Raw genomic sequence first — 13,844 nt, 5'->3', positions numbered from 1 at the left:
TTAGTTACACGAGAGTATGATGATTACATGCGTGAGTTAGAGATGTGTGAATGAGTTAGTCGCACGTGTTTGACTCTGTCTTACAGGAGTATGAATTCTTACTGGCGTAGGTGAGAATAGTTCAGTGCAGGGTAGATGTTGAGTAAGTCAGTGAAACCAAATTAAACAGTAGCCAGCAGCAAGGTGAGCCAATTACCTTAACGAGATCAACTATTTTAGATTCACAGGAAATGGAGTCCAAAGATCTTACCTTTGACAGTGAGTATAGGGTAGACACGAGTGGAATAGTGTAGCTTATGTTAGTTACATTTAGCATGGCAAAGGCCCGACCACATCGCGCAGCATTTCAACGCAACATCAAGCAACATTGTCGCGCGCAACCTGTTTCACACGACTGGCCACCCTGCAATGCAAGATGTTGGATGGTGTTGGTTTAAGTTTGCGAATGGTCAGAGTTTTGTTGCAACAATTTTGGATGTTGCAAGATGTTGCGCGCGTTTGGCCAGCTCCTTCACAACAACTCACAACAGGATCCAACAGTGTTACAAGATGTTACTTTGAAATGTTGCGTGCGTTTGACCGGGCATAACATGGCGCGATACACTGTGTTTTAGTTGATACAACTGTAAACAACTGTTTCATTTATATTATTATTATTATTATTATTATTATTATTATTATTTATGAATGAAGAGAAAAAATAGTGTCAGATAAAGTAGCATAGCGTAGAGTTCTGCAGAAGATTATTAAATTACATAGTATAGCATGGTGTTATGGCTCATGAAAGCTTTAGAGAAGTTAGAAACAGAGCAGATTGGAAAGTTAGCGCGTGCTTGGTGTAGTAGCTGACTGATACATCCTAATGTTATCTTAGGTACTGACTGTAATTGGTGGGTATTGAAGAATGATTTCCGTTTGCCAACGGAGGAAGAGATGCGAGCTCTGGTGTCACCCGAGCAGTGTTGTGCTTATTACAGCATGTTGGCTGCAGAACAGAGACTCAAGGTGGGCTGCCATGTGCGACTGAAGAAGGAGAAAGCTCCAGTCATTCTTTATTTTTTTTTTTGCTTCCTGCGCAGTTGTAATAGATCTTACCAGTGCAAATTGCTCAATACAGATCATTACAGATTATTTGTGTTATTGATGTTTGTTTGTCGATTGAGCATTACTCAATTAGCTTTTAATTCCTTTTCTATTAACTTTTCAAAGGATGCTGGTTATGGCGAGAAATCTCTGTTCTCCTGCGAGGATGACAACGATGATCCAGAAAGCAAAAATATTGATGACGAGGTAAATGTTAGCGAGATGGAAAATTCATTTATGGATGTGGAATGTCTTATTAGTAAGTCAGGTTAAAAGTGCGACTCGCCTCTTTCCTCTAGGTTCGCACAGCCCCATGGAATACCACAAGAGCATTTATCTCAGCCATGAGAGGAAAATGTCAGCTGGCTGTGACAGGTTCTGCGGACCCTACTGGGTGTGGGGAAGGATTTTCATACGTTAGAGTACCTAACAAGCCTATGGCAAATAAGGTGGAGTACTGCCCACGAAATTGTTTTAGTTCTGTTGCGTGGCTAGAAGATAGAGAAACTCGGGGTTTTATTTTTGATCAATTCTCAATGTTATTGATATGTTACATGACACTCCTGAATCGACCTGACCTGCTAATTTACTTGGTATTCATGCGCTTTTTTGTAATCGAGCAGATAAACTTGTCAGCGTCACGATGGTTTGACGAGGATTTAGCGAAAGTGCTTGGGAGAGTTTTTTGTTTGGCCTCTTTATGCTGCTTTTTTTTTTTTTTTTTCTCTCTTGTAAGACGCATAGTGGATACAAAGTGCCTTCTTTGTGCGAGATGATGACTCTGTTATCTTTTCTTTGTGGCTTGATCAGGATGATTCCAGCACCAACTCTCCTCAGATACGAAAACAAAAGACAGTTACTGGAACTGATGCCGACCTGAGGAGATTGTCTTTGAAACAAGCTCGACAAGTGCTCAGAAACTTTGGAGTATCAGATGAAGAGGTAACTCTGTTAATCTTCTGCCATTTTATTATCAGCTTGTGTCCCGGTGATGTCGCAAAAAAAGCTCTCTCTCCTTTTGTGGTATGTTTTGATTAGCTCGCTAGACTCTAAATCGACAAGTCCTGGTGCGAAACAAGGCCGGGTCATGTGGTGTTCCTGGGCAAGACGTTACTCTTTTGACGGATGGGGCTGGGTTTCCTGTGGTGGACTAGCACTCCATTTAGGAAGTGTAGAAGTACTCTCAGTTATTTTATGCTACACGAACTTGGATAAGCTCCGGTAACAGACGGCCATGAGGGTTGTAACACGTAGCTAAACCGCCCTTTTGCTTTCCTGACATCTGTGGGATGTTGCTGAAGACTCACTCTTTCCTAATGTCGTGTTTAGGCAGTTGTTTCTTTGTTTCTTTGTGTAGATTCGAAAGTTGTCCAGATGGGAAGTGATTCATGTCGTCCGCACAATGTCAACAGAGGCGGCTAAGTCTGGAGAAGGAGGTAGGTCACGCTAGTGTCACAATACTGTCAGTCATTAAGGTAACGCTAGTGTCACATTATTGTCAATCATGAAGGTAACGCTAGTGTCACATTACTGTCAATCATTAAGGTAACGCTAGTGTCAAGCTGTATTGAACTATAAGTAACATAGCGGTCATGCACGTTTAAATTATTTTTGTATCTTTTGTGTGCAGGTATGAGCAAGTTCGCCAGAGGATCAAGATTCACAATTGCTGAACATCAGGAACGCTACAAAGAAGAATGTCAGCGGATATTTGATCTACAAAACAGGTACGCAACAAGACCTTTGGCTGTGGAGTTCCTGTAACCACGAAAGATATTTCTGAGTATATTTACACTTATGATAGGTACCGGTGAACTATCAGCGGTTTGTTTACATTTTTTATCTCTTTTTCACTTGTAGAGTTTTATCATCAACTGAGGTCCTGTCTACGGACGAGGAGAGTAGCAGTGATGAGGGAAGCGATATCGATGAGTTGGGAAAAAACCTGGAAAGCATGTTGGCAAACAAGAAAACCAGTATGCAGGTGGATTTTAAAATTCTTCTTAGTTACCCTTTCATGTCCAATGTTCCACGTGGGGGAATGTAGCTACGAAATGGAGATGGAAAAAGAAGAATTCTCATAACGAAAAATAATCTCTATTTAGGAAGAACCTTCATTTCCTGAACAGAACGCACTGTGATTTTATTTTTAAGTCAATCCAACTCCTATCATTATGGACGCTCGTGAAAAATTTGTTCGCGCTTATTCATTCTTAAACGAACTCAAAATCAACTGATTACTTTTAAGTAATCAAGCGCTTTTCGATTGTATGTCGTAGAACCAAAACCAAAGTAATAACAATTGCCAATCATAGTAGAGGAAATGCCTTTAAGTGTCAATGGGAACTTGTAATAAAAACAACCGTTAGACAAACGTGATTGGTTTTAGCTTTGTTTCTAATTGGTCGCAAGGAAGCGGGGGAGTGGGGGTTTTCTGTACCAATGATAGAGCGAAGTAAAACAAACTTTCTGCTCTTGATTTTAAGTTTTGTAGTTTGTGGCACCTCGTTGCTAAGGTTTGTTTTTGTACCTTAGCTCACTCATGAAGAAGAAGAGGCCGAGAGAAGAGAACTTCAGAAGCTCCTGAGCGATGACAAACCCAGCAAAGAATCTGTAAGTGTAATACGTCAACATCTGTATTTATCATGTTCCTTTTCTCTTCATTTCTTAGCTCTAAGTATTAACTAGATTCCCCCTCCTACCAACTTAGTGGGTCTTTCATACAAGAAACATCGTTGCATTTTCAAAGCATTGTAATAATCCCTTTCCTTTGATGCCTGTGATACTCAAAGAAGCATTGTATTCATGCTTTTTTTATTTCTGTTTTTTATTCCTTGTATAAGCAGAATGGCAAGTCTGCAGGTAAGGCTTCCGTCTTGTGTACCTACTTTTGATTTTACTGTAGTTGTCATCAGTCGCTTCTTCATCTCTTAACAGCAGAAGCCTGTGTGGACAATGTCATGTTATATGAAACCGTACGTTCCAGTTAAAGATTTAACAGTATTGACGATAAAAAAAGTCACTCCTATACTGGCAGACTGAAGACATAAGCTTCCACAACAATCTCCCTTATATGGTTCCCTCGCGCTACATTATTTATGTGTCTTAAAGGAAATTTCGCTTTCCAGCCTGGAAACTGGATTGAATTTATTTACGCGAAATAAAGTTCCCACGCGACTCCAAAGAGACAACTGTGTGATGGATGTGGGATGGGTGGGTTACTGGGCCCGCAGTGATTGGCGCAAAGCTGTTGCCGTGTCCCTGCCTGTCGGCAAATCTTGTAAATCAAATTATTCTTTCATTCTTAAACTCGCAGGCGAAAAGGGCGGAAAGGAAGGAGTTAAGAAAGATAGCAAAGGAGATGAGGATGAAACGGCCTCAGTGACGAGTTACGAATCATCGATGGTAAGTGGATTGTAATGACTGTCAACACTGAAATGTGTAGCAAAACCAAAGTAATTACAACGGCCAATCAGAAGAAAGGAAGACATCCTGAAGAGCCAATGAGAACTCAAAGCAAAAACAAGCAAACCGCCTGAGCGCGGGAAAACGCGAAAGACAAAAGTCGAGATTGGTTTTAGTGTTGCATCTGATTGGTTGAGAGAGTGGCGCGAGTTTTTAGGACCAATCACAGAGCAGAGTAAAGTAAAACCAATGCAATCCCAGATGACTTTTGACCCTCAAATGAAAATTTTTCCTTGGTATAGGTAATATTTAAACATTTGTCTAAATCTAGGTAACATCTAACCCGTGTAAGGTCTGTAGGCTTTTCCCTCTCTTCTCCTTTTCCCTCTCTTCTCCTTTTCCCTCTCTTCTCCTTTTCCCTCTCTTCTCCTTTTGTCTCATAACATGGTTGTTGTTTTTATTACCTTTTTTTTTCCTTTCTTCCAGGTTGGGCGTCGCCTTCGTATCAGACGAACGTTTAAAACGCCGGACGGAAAGGAATTTGTTCGCATTGAAGTCGTCAAAAACCAGGCCGTTATTGATGCGTACTTAAAGCTAAACAAGGACAAAAGCGTCAAGTAATTAACTTGTTGATTGTTTCTGTGGTTTTAATTCGTTTAAATGGGGATATGATGTTGTGGGAACATTTTACTTCCTCACTCAACCTTCTTCGCTTTCGTTCACTTCTCGCAGAGCTCAGTTTGCGAGTGTCGATGAGGTACACAAAGAGGAAATCCGACGGGAAAAGAGAAGGTGACTTGACTGGCTTTTCAATTAAATGAAGTTGATCTCTTTGCCTTTTTATCAATCAGAGGAACAACAGTAACATAAGTTTTATTTGAAATTCTAGAATACAAGAACAGTTGCGAAGGATTAAGCGAAACCAAGAAAAAGAGAAACTACAGCCAGTCAAAAAGAAGAAAGAAAAACCTCCAAATAACGTAATTACCATGATATTATTGTGTAGTGAGAGGCACAAAAGTGGAGCAACCTCTCTGAGCGGAAGGACTAAGATTCCTAAATCTCCAAAACTTCTTCTTAAATTTGGCACTGCTGCGCTGTTTCATCTTCGACAAAATTTTCTTAGTCAAGAACTAAAAAGCTACGTGCATACATTCCCGCTCGTTGGTAACAATGGTGTTTCTAACTTTGGAAGTTGATGCCACGCTCGTGGGGTTTCACTAACTATTTGACTCCCAAGATCTGAATGTCACACTTGTGCTCTATCCGAGGTAGCTACACATGAAACAGTGTGACAAACGAACTGAAGGACAAAAGGTTTAAGATCAGGGATAACATCCGTAATCAGAAAACACTCACAGATATGACCTGAGTATTGATAACATCCGTAATCAGAAAACACTCACAGATATGACCTAAGCGTTGATAACAGGCGAAAAATTTTGAGCAAGCAACCATTGAAATATAAACGGATTAACAAGAACCTAAAATGCAATTCATTGTTTCAGCAGGGATTTTATTTTCTATTTTGATTAGTTAAAATGTGGCGCGTGTGGGGCAATAGGACATATGCGGACGAACAAGAACTGTCCAAACTACCAAGAGGCGAATCCGGCTTCTGTAGTCGTGGCCATGACTGATGAGCAGGTTGCTGAGGAGGAACTCAACATGCCGCAGGATGATTTGGTCAAAGTTGAAGGAACGAAAATTACTTTGGGAAAAGCTTTTCTTGATCAGTAAGTGTATCAAACAATTTTGAGCACAAGCGTCTGCTGGTAGACACACGGCCTTGAATGCTGTGCAAGAAAATTTTCTTATCATAGCTGAAAGGTTATTTTTAAGGACTTTAAGTACAATGAAACATTCAGAACACAAAGTTATTTCTTTTCCTTTTTAAAGTTTTTTTTAAAGAGCACTGAAAATCGAATCAGTACTTGACGCATGTAACCCTTGCTATGCGCGGCAAAAGCATGGCCGTTGAGTAAGACTGGGTTCGGGCTCTGTCTCTGGTAGCCACCACCGACGGGTGATTTGCCAGTCGCTAGAACTATATAAGGACCTAGAGTAAGACTAATCGAACCTCTCATTTGACAAAATTTATACACTGTCATGTGCTGTCTTCCTCCAGAACGAACGAATTGAAAAGGAAAGCACTTGTCCTACGCTTCCCGAAAGAATCCGGTGAGTGAAATGTTGAGCTATCATATGCGATGATTAGTTAGTTTATTCTGTTAGATTATTTGTTGGTGTATTTGTTTTCATTTGTTAATTTCTTTTTAGTGCGCAAGAAAAGACGTTCAGGAGTCATGCATTGTGATTATCTAAAGGTACGATTGTTTAGTGAAGTATTTTAATTGACCAACAAAAAGATTGTTTTAATCTTACCCAGCTAACGTTCAACATTTTGTTTTTTTGTTTGTTTGTTTCTAGAAACCTCGCAAATCGATTAACCGCCGAAGAGCCAACCCTGAGGTAATTGTTTCTTTCCTTCAGCAGCCATTTCAGGTTCGATTCAGAGTGGAACGTATTCCGCGATGCGCTAGTTATACTAATCTTCAGTCAGTAATTGAATTAGAAATTTTGATTACCGAGGCAATTTGTTAACTTAGCTTCCTTCTGTAACTTCTGCCTTGATCTTGCGCTCTTTAATTTTAGCTTTAATTTTAGCTGGCTTTACAAGCTCTCTTTGAGGGAATCATCAATAAAATGAAGGAAATGGAGGATGTGAGTATTTGTTTTTGTTGTGGTTTATTGACTATTATTATTTTTACAGCTTTTATAATTTTAATTTATACGTAAATAAGTCACTGGTTTTTCAGGATTTTATCTTTCCATTATTTTTAAAGTTCAAGATTTATGTAGAGGAACGATGATGATGGTGATTCTTTTAAATGTATGTAATGCCAGAAAGACCTTTTTTTTAGCAAGAATGTCTATATGATTTGGATCATAATTTCAATTTTTATTTTAATATATCAAACTTTATTAACACTCAAAGCAAATAACTATTTACAAGTTAAAAGTAACAACGACCTATTAGTAGTTCCGATTTCAATTAAACTCCTATTTACAATCTAATCCTTTTCATCATCATCAGCATTATTATTTTCGATGCTAAAATAAACATGCGTCTTTATTGTTCAAGAGATAAAATTACACTAGCCCTAAAATGTAATCATAATAATTTAATAAATTCACAAAAAGGTAGAAACAAAAAAAAAAAAAAGAAAGTATATATAAAACTTGGTAAAATTCACAGAACTACGTTGGACATGCGGTAGCGTTGTCGAGGGAGAAGTCCAAGTCAGTGATATCGAGGGTTCTTCTGATGGATCATGATCCTCTCAGGCATAGCAAAGCTGAACGAATGAGCGCAAATGATACCTTGGCTCTAATCCATGACATGGTGCTTGCATCGCTCTCTCCCTTCTTATTTGATACTAACTCAGCTAAACGTTTATGGTATATTTTACATTCTGTGCCCATTCCACCTGTTGTACTAAATATTAAAGGCGTAAAAGTTCCTTGTTCGACCTTCATGACCCTGTTGGCATACTGACGTTTCTTCTCACTCTCATGCTGCCTGTAAACTTGCTCGGGAGTCCTTTTACGTTAGGATTCTGCATTTGGGTGGCATACGCGAAAATCAAAGAATGCAGGTCTCTGTCGTTCCCAGAAACCTCGGGCGTGTATGTGGAGACGGGCGTCGGGGGCTCTGTTCGTACCCCTATTCAAGGTCTCCCCAGTTATCTGCTGAAGAATCGGCTCCACCTCGACATCACTAGATACTATGCGTAGCGGGTCAGCTTCACTTTTCTCCATTTAAAAGTGAATTTTAATGCTTGTATAAGATCCTTTGACCTTTCCTCTCTTACTTTGACAGACGTGGCCTTTTCATCAGCCTGTTTCAGCAAAAACTGTTCCTGATTACCACAGAATTGTTAAAAATCCCATGGATCTACAAACCATGCGAGAGGTGTGTGATTTTGAATGATATTTTCAAGAACTTTGATTGTCATCCAAAAACTGCCAGCCTCCTTCTATAGCATTTTCCTGTGGTCTTATTTCATTTTTATTGTTAGAATCTCCGAAAGAGTAAATATCTGTCAAGGGAGGATTTTCGTGAGCACGTGTCCTTAATCAAGGCAAACAGCATCTTATATAATGGTGAGTCGAAAAATAACGTCAGCACTCTCTGCATAATTCATACCTCTTTCATAGCTTGTAATTCTCAACTCGCACGTACGCGTGCCCCAGAATTGAAATGGTTTTTTTTTCTTGCTCTTTCAGGACCTACTCACGATTTCACTGCTGCAGCTCAGAAGATGTTGGAAGTTTGTGAAAAGTCTTTGGCTGATGTAAGTGTAACAACGAGTACGTCCGTGTAGTGTTGCATTGATGTGGTGCTCTATTAAAAATTGAATTATTCATTAATGATTGATTAATTAAGTTTACGATCGACTTCATTTCTGTTTTGCATGTGGGTTGTTAACAGCATTGCCGAGTTGTTAGGTTGCTGAGGCCCGAAACATTTTTAAAATCAAAATTGAAGAATAGTGAAACAGGTTCTGGCACGCTAACTTGTTCATTTGGATTTTTGGAGCTGATAGTTTTGAATTGTAGTTTTCAAAACTATTGAAACCCCCTTCTCGAATAAAAACAGAACAGCTTTACTAGCCCGTTAAGTTACCAGTAACTGGACTTGTGATTTGGTTATCCCAGTCCACGTTTGCCACCTTGCTATTCATTTGTTTTGGTTGCGTTCTGTCGATACCTAACTAGGTCGCCTCTTGTAGATAAGTGTTTCTTTACCATGATATCTGTCAGTGTTAAATTGCTATTTTTTTCTCAGAAAGAGGAAGAAATTCTTCAGTTGGAGAAAGAAATAAATCCCATGCTTAGTGATGATCCGCAGGTAATTATTCAAAACAAGGACATGTAGATGTAATTACGTGCATTTGCAAATGTCGGGTTTCATTTTTTTTTTTCACGTCCTTTAACTTAACGTTACTTTATATTTATTTAACTTCTCAGATTGCCTTTTCGTTCATTCTGGAAAATCTCCTCGTGCAGATGAAAACATTACCGGAGGTAAGTATTTCTTGTAAATATAGAACAGCTAGATCTTCATGAGATCCGACTTGATTAGATTTCCATGAATTAAAACTGGTTTTGGGCCTCAATGCTTACTTTAATGTACGATTCTGCTTCATCGGTATATTTTCTTCCCAGAGTATGCCTTTTCTAAAGCCTGTCAGCGCTAAACAGGTGCCAGATTACTACGAAGTAGTAAAAACGCCGATCGATCTTCTCACAATCAAACAGGTAAGGCATAATTGTACGTCGTTGATATTATTCCTTACCTTTTGTTCGTTCCTCAGCCCAACTGCAGATCAGTTAGCCGCCTTCGTTAACCCTTTAACCTCTAAGACTGACCAACATCTAATTTCTCTCTACAATATTACCCCTCAATCAAACATTAAGGTCAGGAGAATACAGGAAATGATCACCAACTGAAGAAGCTCTTGATTGTTAAACAAATTCTCCTTATCAGCACATTAGGAAATGTATAAAGAACAGTATGGAGAATATGCATAATGATATCAGGATGTAATGGGTTAACCAGCTAATCCACAACAACAACAACAACAAAATTCTCTATTTCTTGCCACTTCCGTTGCCACCTCAGGTGTGATTAGCTCTAAAACTGGGTCAGCATCATGCACAGACAATTCGTTGGCATGGCAGTTAAATGTAAGTTAGTGCTGATGAGGATTGGGAAAAAGTGGCACAGGCTAACCAGCTCTCTGTCTTGATTCGCAGCAAGTGCAAATACACGCCTATCAAAATAGAGAAGAGTTTATGGAGCACATGCGCATGATGCATAGGAACAGTGTCGTCTATAATGGTATGAGTCACTCACGAGAACTACTTCTTATTTCGGTGTAGCGTTCTGAGGAGAATAGCCCGCCTAAATCACTCGATAGGAAGTTATAATACACCAATTTAGATCACATCTTGCGTAACTTCAACTGACATTTGGTAATTTTATTACAGGTGAACATCACGACTTTTCTGGGATGGCCGAAAGACTTCTCCAGTTTTGTGACGACGCCCTGAAGGAGGTAAGCAAGAGGGTTATATTCTACAGTGAAACTGTAAATTCATTTGCCATTTATTTTACCCCAGAGATGTTATAAGGCTTAGAAATTTTGGTGCAGAAAAATTTGAGATCCCCCTGAGTGAATTGTTGGATTTAGCTAGAGAAATTAGTTGCGAACGAATGTGGGTTTAATTTTCGCTCAATTTGTCGCAAGTTTCTATAACCTCGGCACAGTCAAATTATGAAGAAAACTAACGTTTAACGTAACATCTGTTTTGAGTTACCGGTAGGACTTAAAGTCCTCCATTGACAGACAACTCCTCACTTGACTTTGTTGAGGACTTTTGCTTACGTGTCCAAGTCTCAGCCCCAGTCCACTCCGAGATTATCTTTTCTCGGTCTATCTTTGGTTTTTTTTTCTCTGCCTTGCCTTTTAAAAAATGAATTTGACACCTTTCCTCATTTACATTCATTTACCTCGCTATTTTCACAGAATGACGAGCATTTGTCCAAGTTGGAAAATGACATCTTACTCACTCCAGGCGACGACACATCATCATATGCCGCCAGCCAACCTCCCTCGGTAGCGGGACCCGAGTGGTCAACAGAGAACAGCATGGATGATTTCCCAGAAGGCTCAGTAAAGGAAGAAGACAGCATGATGGACATGATGGAATCAGAGGAACTGGACACTACTGGCGAGGAGTTTAACGACTTCAGAGCACAACTCAGCGCTTCTGTTTCTGCACTAGACCAATGTAAGTTTAATTTCTGTCAGTTTGTCAGGACACAACAGGAGAGATGCTGCTCTTGTTTGATTTTTTCGTTCAAGGTGTAGGGGTTGTTTTGGTGAAAAGGGATGCAGAAGGAAGGTAGAGGGGGGTGCATAAGGAAGGTAGAGGGGGGTGCATAAGGAAGGTAGAGGGGGGTGCATAAGGAAGGTAGAGGGGGGTGCATAAGGAAGGCAGAGGGGGGTGCATAAGGAAGGTAGAGGGGGGTGCATAAGGAAGGTAGAGGGGGGTGCATAAGGAAGGCAGAGGGGGGTGCATAAGGAAGGCAGAGGGGGGTGCATAAGGAAGGCAGAGGGGGGTGCATAAGGAAGGCAGAGGGGGGTGCATAAGGAAGGCAGAGGGGGGTGCATAAGGAAGGCAGAGGGGGGTGCATAAGGAAGGCAGAGGGGGGTGCATAAGGAAGGCAGAGGGGGGTGCATAAGGAAGGCAGAGGGGGGTGCATAAGGAAGGCAGAGGGGGGTGCATAAGGAAGGCAGAGGGGGGTGCATAAGGAAGGCAGAGGGGGGTGCATAAGGAAGGCAGAGGGGGGTGCATAAGGAAGGCAGAGGGGGGTGCATAAGGAAGGCAGAGGGGGGTGCATAAGGAAGGCAGAGGGGGGTGCATAAGGAAGGCAGAGGGGGGTGCATAAGGAAGGCAGAGGGGGGTGCATAAGGAAGGCAGAGGGGGGTGCATAAGGAAGGCAGAGGGGGGTGCATAAGGAAGGCAGAGGGGGGTGCATAAGGAAGGCAGAGGGGGGTGCATAAGGAAGGCAGAGGGGGGTGCATAAGGAAGGCAGAGGGGGGTGCATAAGGAAGGCAGAGGGGGGTGCATAAGGAAGGCAGAGGGGGGTGCATAAGGAAGGCAGAGGGGGGTGCATAAGGAAGGCAGAGGGGGGTGCATAAGGAAGGCAGAGGGGGGTGCATAAGGAAGGCAGAGGGGGGTGCATAAGGAAGGCAGAGGGGGGTGCATAAGGAAGGCAGAGGGGGGTGCATAAGGAAGGCAGAGGGGGGTGCATAAGGAAGGCAGAGGGGGGTGCATAAGGAAGGCAGAGGGGGGTGCATAAGGAAGGCAGAGGGGGGTGCATAAGGAAGGCAGAGGGGGGTGCATAAGGAAGGCAGAGGGGGGTGCATAAGGAAGGCAGAGGGGGGTGCATAAGGAAGGCAGAGGGGGGTGCATAAGGAAGGCAGAGGGGGGTGCATAAGGAAGGCAGAGGGGGGTGCATAAGGAAGGCAGAGGGGGGTGCATAAGGAAGGCAGAGGGGGGTGCATAAGGAAGGCAGAGGGGGGTGCATAAGGAAGGCAGAGGGGGGTGCATAAGGAAGGCAGAGGGGGGTGCATAAGGAAGGCAGAGGGGGGTGCATAAGGAAGGCAGAGGGGGGTGCATAAGGAAGGCAGAGGGGGGTGCATAAGGAAGGCAGAGGGGGGTGCATAAGGAAGGCAGAGGGGGGTGCATAAGGAAGGCAGAGGGGGGTGCATAAGGAAGGCAGAGGGGGGTGCATAAGGAAGGCAGAGGGGGGTGCATAAGGAAGGCAGAGGGGGGTGCATAAGGAAGGCAGAGGGGGGTGCATAAGGAAGGCAGAGGGGGGTGCATAAGGAAGGCAGAGGGGGGTGCATAAGGAAGGCAGAGGGGGGTGCATAAGGAAGGCAGAGGGGGGTGCATAAGGAAGGCAGAGGGGGGTGCATAAGGAAGGCAGAGGGGGGTGCATAAGGAAGGCAGAGGGGGGTGCATAAGGAAGGCAGAGGGGGGTGCATAAGGAAGGCAGAGGGGGGTGCATAAGGAAGGCAGAGGGGGGTGCATAAGGAAGGCAGAGGGGGGTGCATAAGGAAGGCAGAGGGGGGTGCATAAGGAAGGCAGAGGGGGGTGCATAAGGAAGGCAGAGGGGGGTGCATAAGGAAGGCAGAGGGGGGTGCATAAGGAAGGCAGAGGGGGGTGCATAAGGAAGGCAGAGGGGGGTGCATAAGGAAGGCAGAGGGGGGTGCATAAGGAAGGCAGAGGGGGGTGCATAAGGAAGGCAGAGGGGGGTGCATAAGGAAGGCAGAGGGGGGTGCATAAGGAAGGCAGAGGGGGGTGCATAAGGAAGGCAGAGGGGGGTGCATAAGGAAGGCAGAGGGGGGTGCATAAGGAAGGCAGAGGGGGGTGCATAAGGAAGGCAGAGGGGGGTGCATAAGGAAGGCAGAGGGGGGTGCATAAGGAAGGCAGAGGGGGGTGCATAAGGAAGGCAGAGGGGGGTGCATAAGGAAGGCAGAGGGGGGTGCATAAGGAAGGCAGAGGGGGGTGCATAAGGAAGGCAGAGGGGGGTGCATAAGGAAGGCAGAGGGGGGTGCATAAGGAAGGCAGAGGGGGGTGCATAAGGAAGGCAGAGGGGGGTGCATAAGGAAGGCAGAGGGGGGTGCATAAGGAAGGCAGAGGGGGGTGCATAAGGAAGGCAGAGGGGGGTGCATAAGGAAGGCAGAGGGGGGTGCATAAGGAAGGCAGAGGGGGGT

General features: G+C 43.2%; 1 protein-coding gene across 2 annotated transcripts in view; it reads left to right on the top strand.

Annotated features, from left to right (window-relative positions):
• The window catches only part of LOC111334430 (transcription initiation factor TFIID subunit 1), a 28,038-nt gene that overhangs the window by 12,140 nt on the left and 2,054 nt on the right, over positions 1-13,844 (top strand). The window contains exons 19-45 of one of the 2 annotated variants that reach the window (XM_022940159.2): positions 875-1,005; positions 1,210-1,290; positions 1,383-1,532; positions 1,894-2,025; positions 2,441-2,519; positions 2,714-2,810; positions 2,944-3,067; positions 3,619-3,696; positions 3,930-3,945; positions 4,400-4,488; positions 4,975-5,105; positions 5,221-5,280; positions 5,378-5,468; positions 6,025-6,224; positions 6,617-6,669; positions 6,769-6,815; positions 6,919-6,960; positions 7,156-7,212; positions 8,372-8,464; positions 8,571-8,655; positions 8,779-8,846; positions 9,341-9,403; positions 9,523-9,579; positions 9,721-9,813; positions 10,312-10,396; positions 10,546-10,613; positions 11,085-11,349. In XM_022940159.2, the coding sequence (XP_022795894.1) occupies positions 875-1,005; positions 1,210-1,290; positions 1,383-1,532; positions 1,894-2,025; positions 2,441-2,519; positions 2,714-2,810; positions 2,944-3,067; positions 3,619-3,696; positions 3,930-3,945; positions 4,400-4,488; positions 4,975-5,105; positions 5,221-5,280; positions 5,378-5,468; positions 6,025-6,224; positions 6,617-6,669; positions 6,769-6,815; positions 6,919-6,960; positions 7,156-7,212; positions 8,372-8,464; positions 8,571-8,655; positions 8,779-8,846; positions 9,341-9,403; positions 9,523-9,579; positions 9,721-9,813; positions 10,312-10,396; positions 10,546-10,613; positions 11,085-11,349 (2,535 nt within the window). Of the gene's footprint in view, positions 1-874; positions 1,006-1,209; positions 1,291-1,382; positions 1,533-1,893; positions 2,026-2,440; positions 2,520-2,713; positions 2,811-2,943; positions 3,068-3,618; positions 3,697-3,926; positions 3,946-4,399; positions 4,489-4,974; positions 5,106-5,220; positions 5,281-5,377; positions 5,469-6,024; positions 6,225-6,616; positions 6,670-6,768; positions 6,816-6,918; positions 6,961-7,155; positions 7,213-8,371; positions 8,465-8,570; positions 8,656-8,778; positions 8,847-9,340; positions 9,404-9,522; positions 9,580-9,720; positions 9,814-10,311; positions 10,397-10,545; positions 10,614-11,084; positions 11,350-13,844 lie in introns of both variants that reach the window. The other variant, XM_088732854.1, reaches the window with a different exon arrangement.

Source organism: Stylophora pistillata, chromosome 9 (genome assembly GCF_964205215.1).
Source record: "Stylophora pistillata chromosome 9, jaStyPist1.2, whole genome shotgun sequence".
Lineage (NCBI taxonomy): Eukaryota > Metazoa > Cnidaria > Anthozoa > Scleractinia > Pocilloporidae > Stylophora > Stylophora pistillata.
Note: the sequence above shows the minus strand (reverse complement) of the source record. Positions and strands in the feature narration are given on the sequence as shown.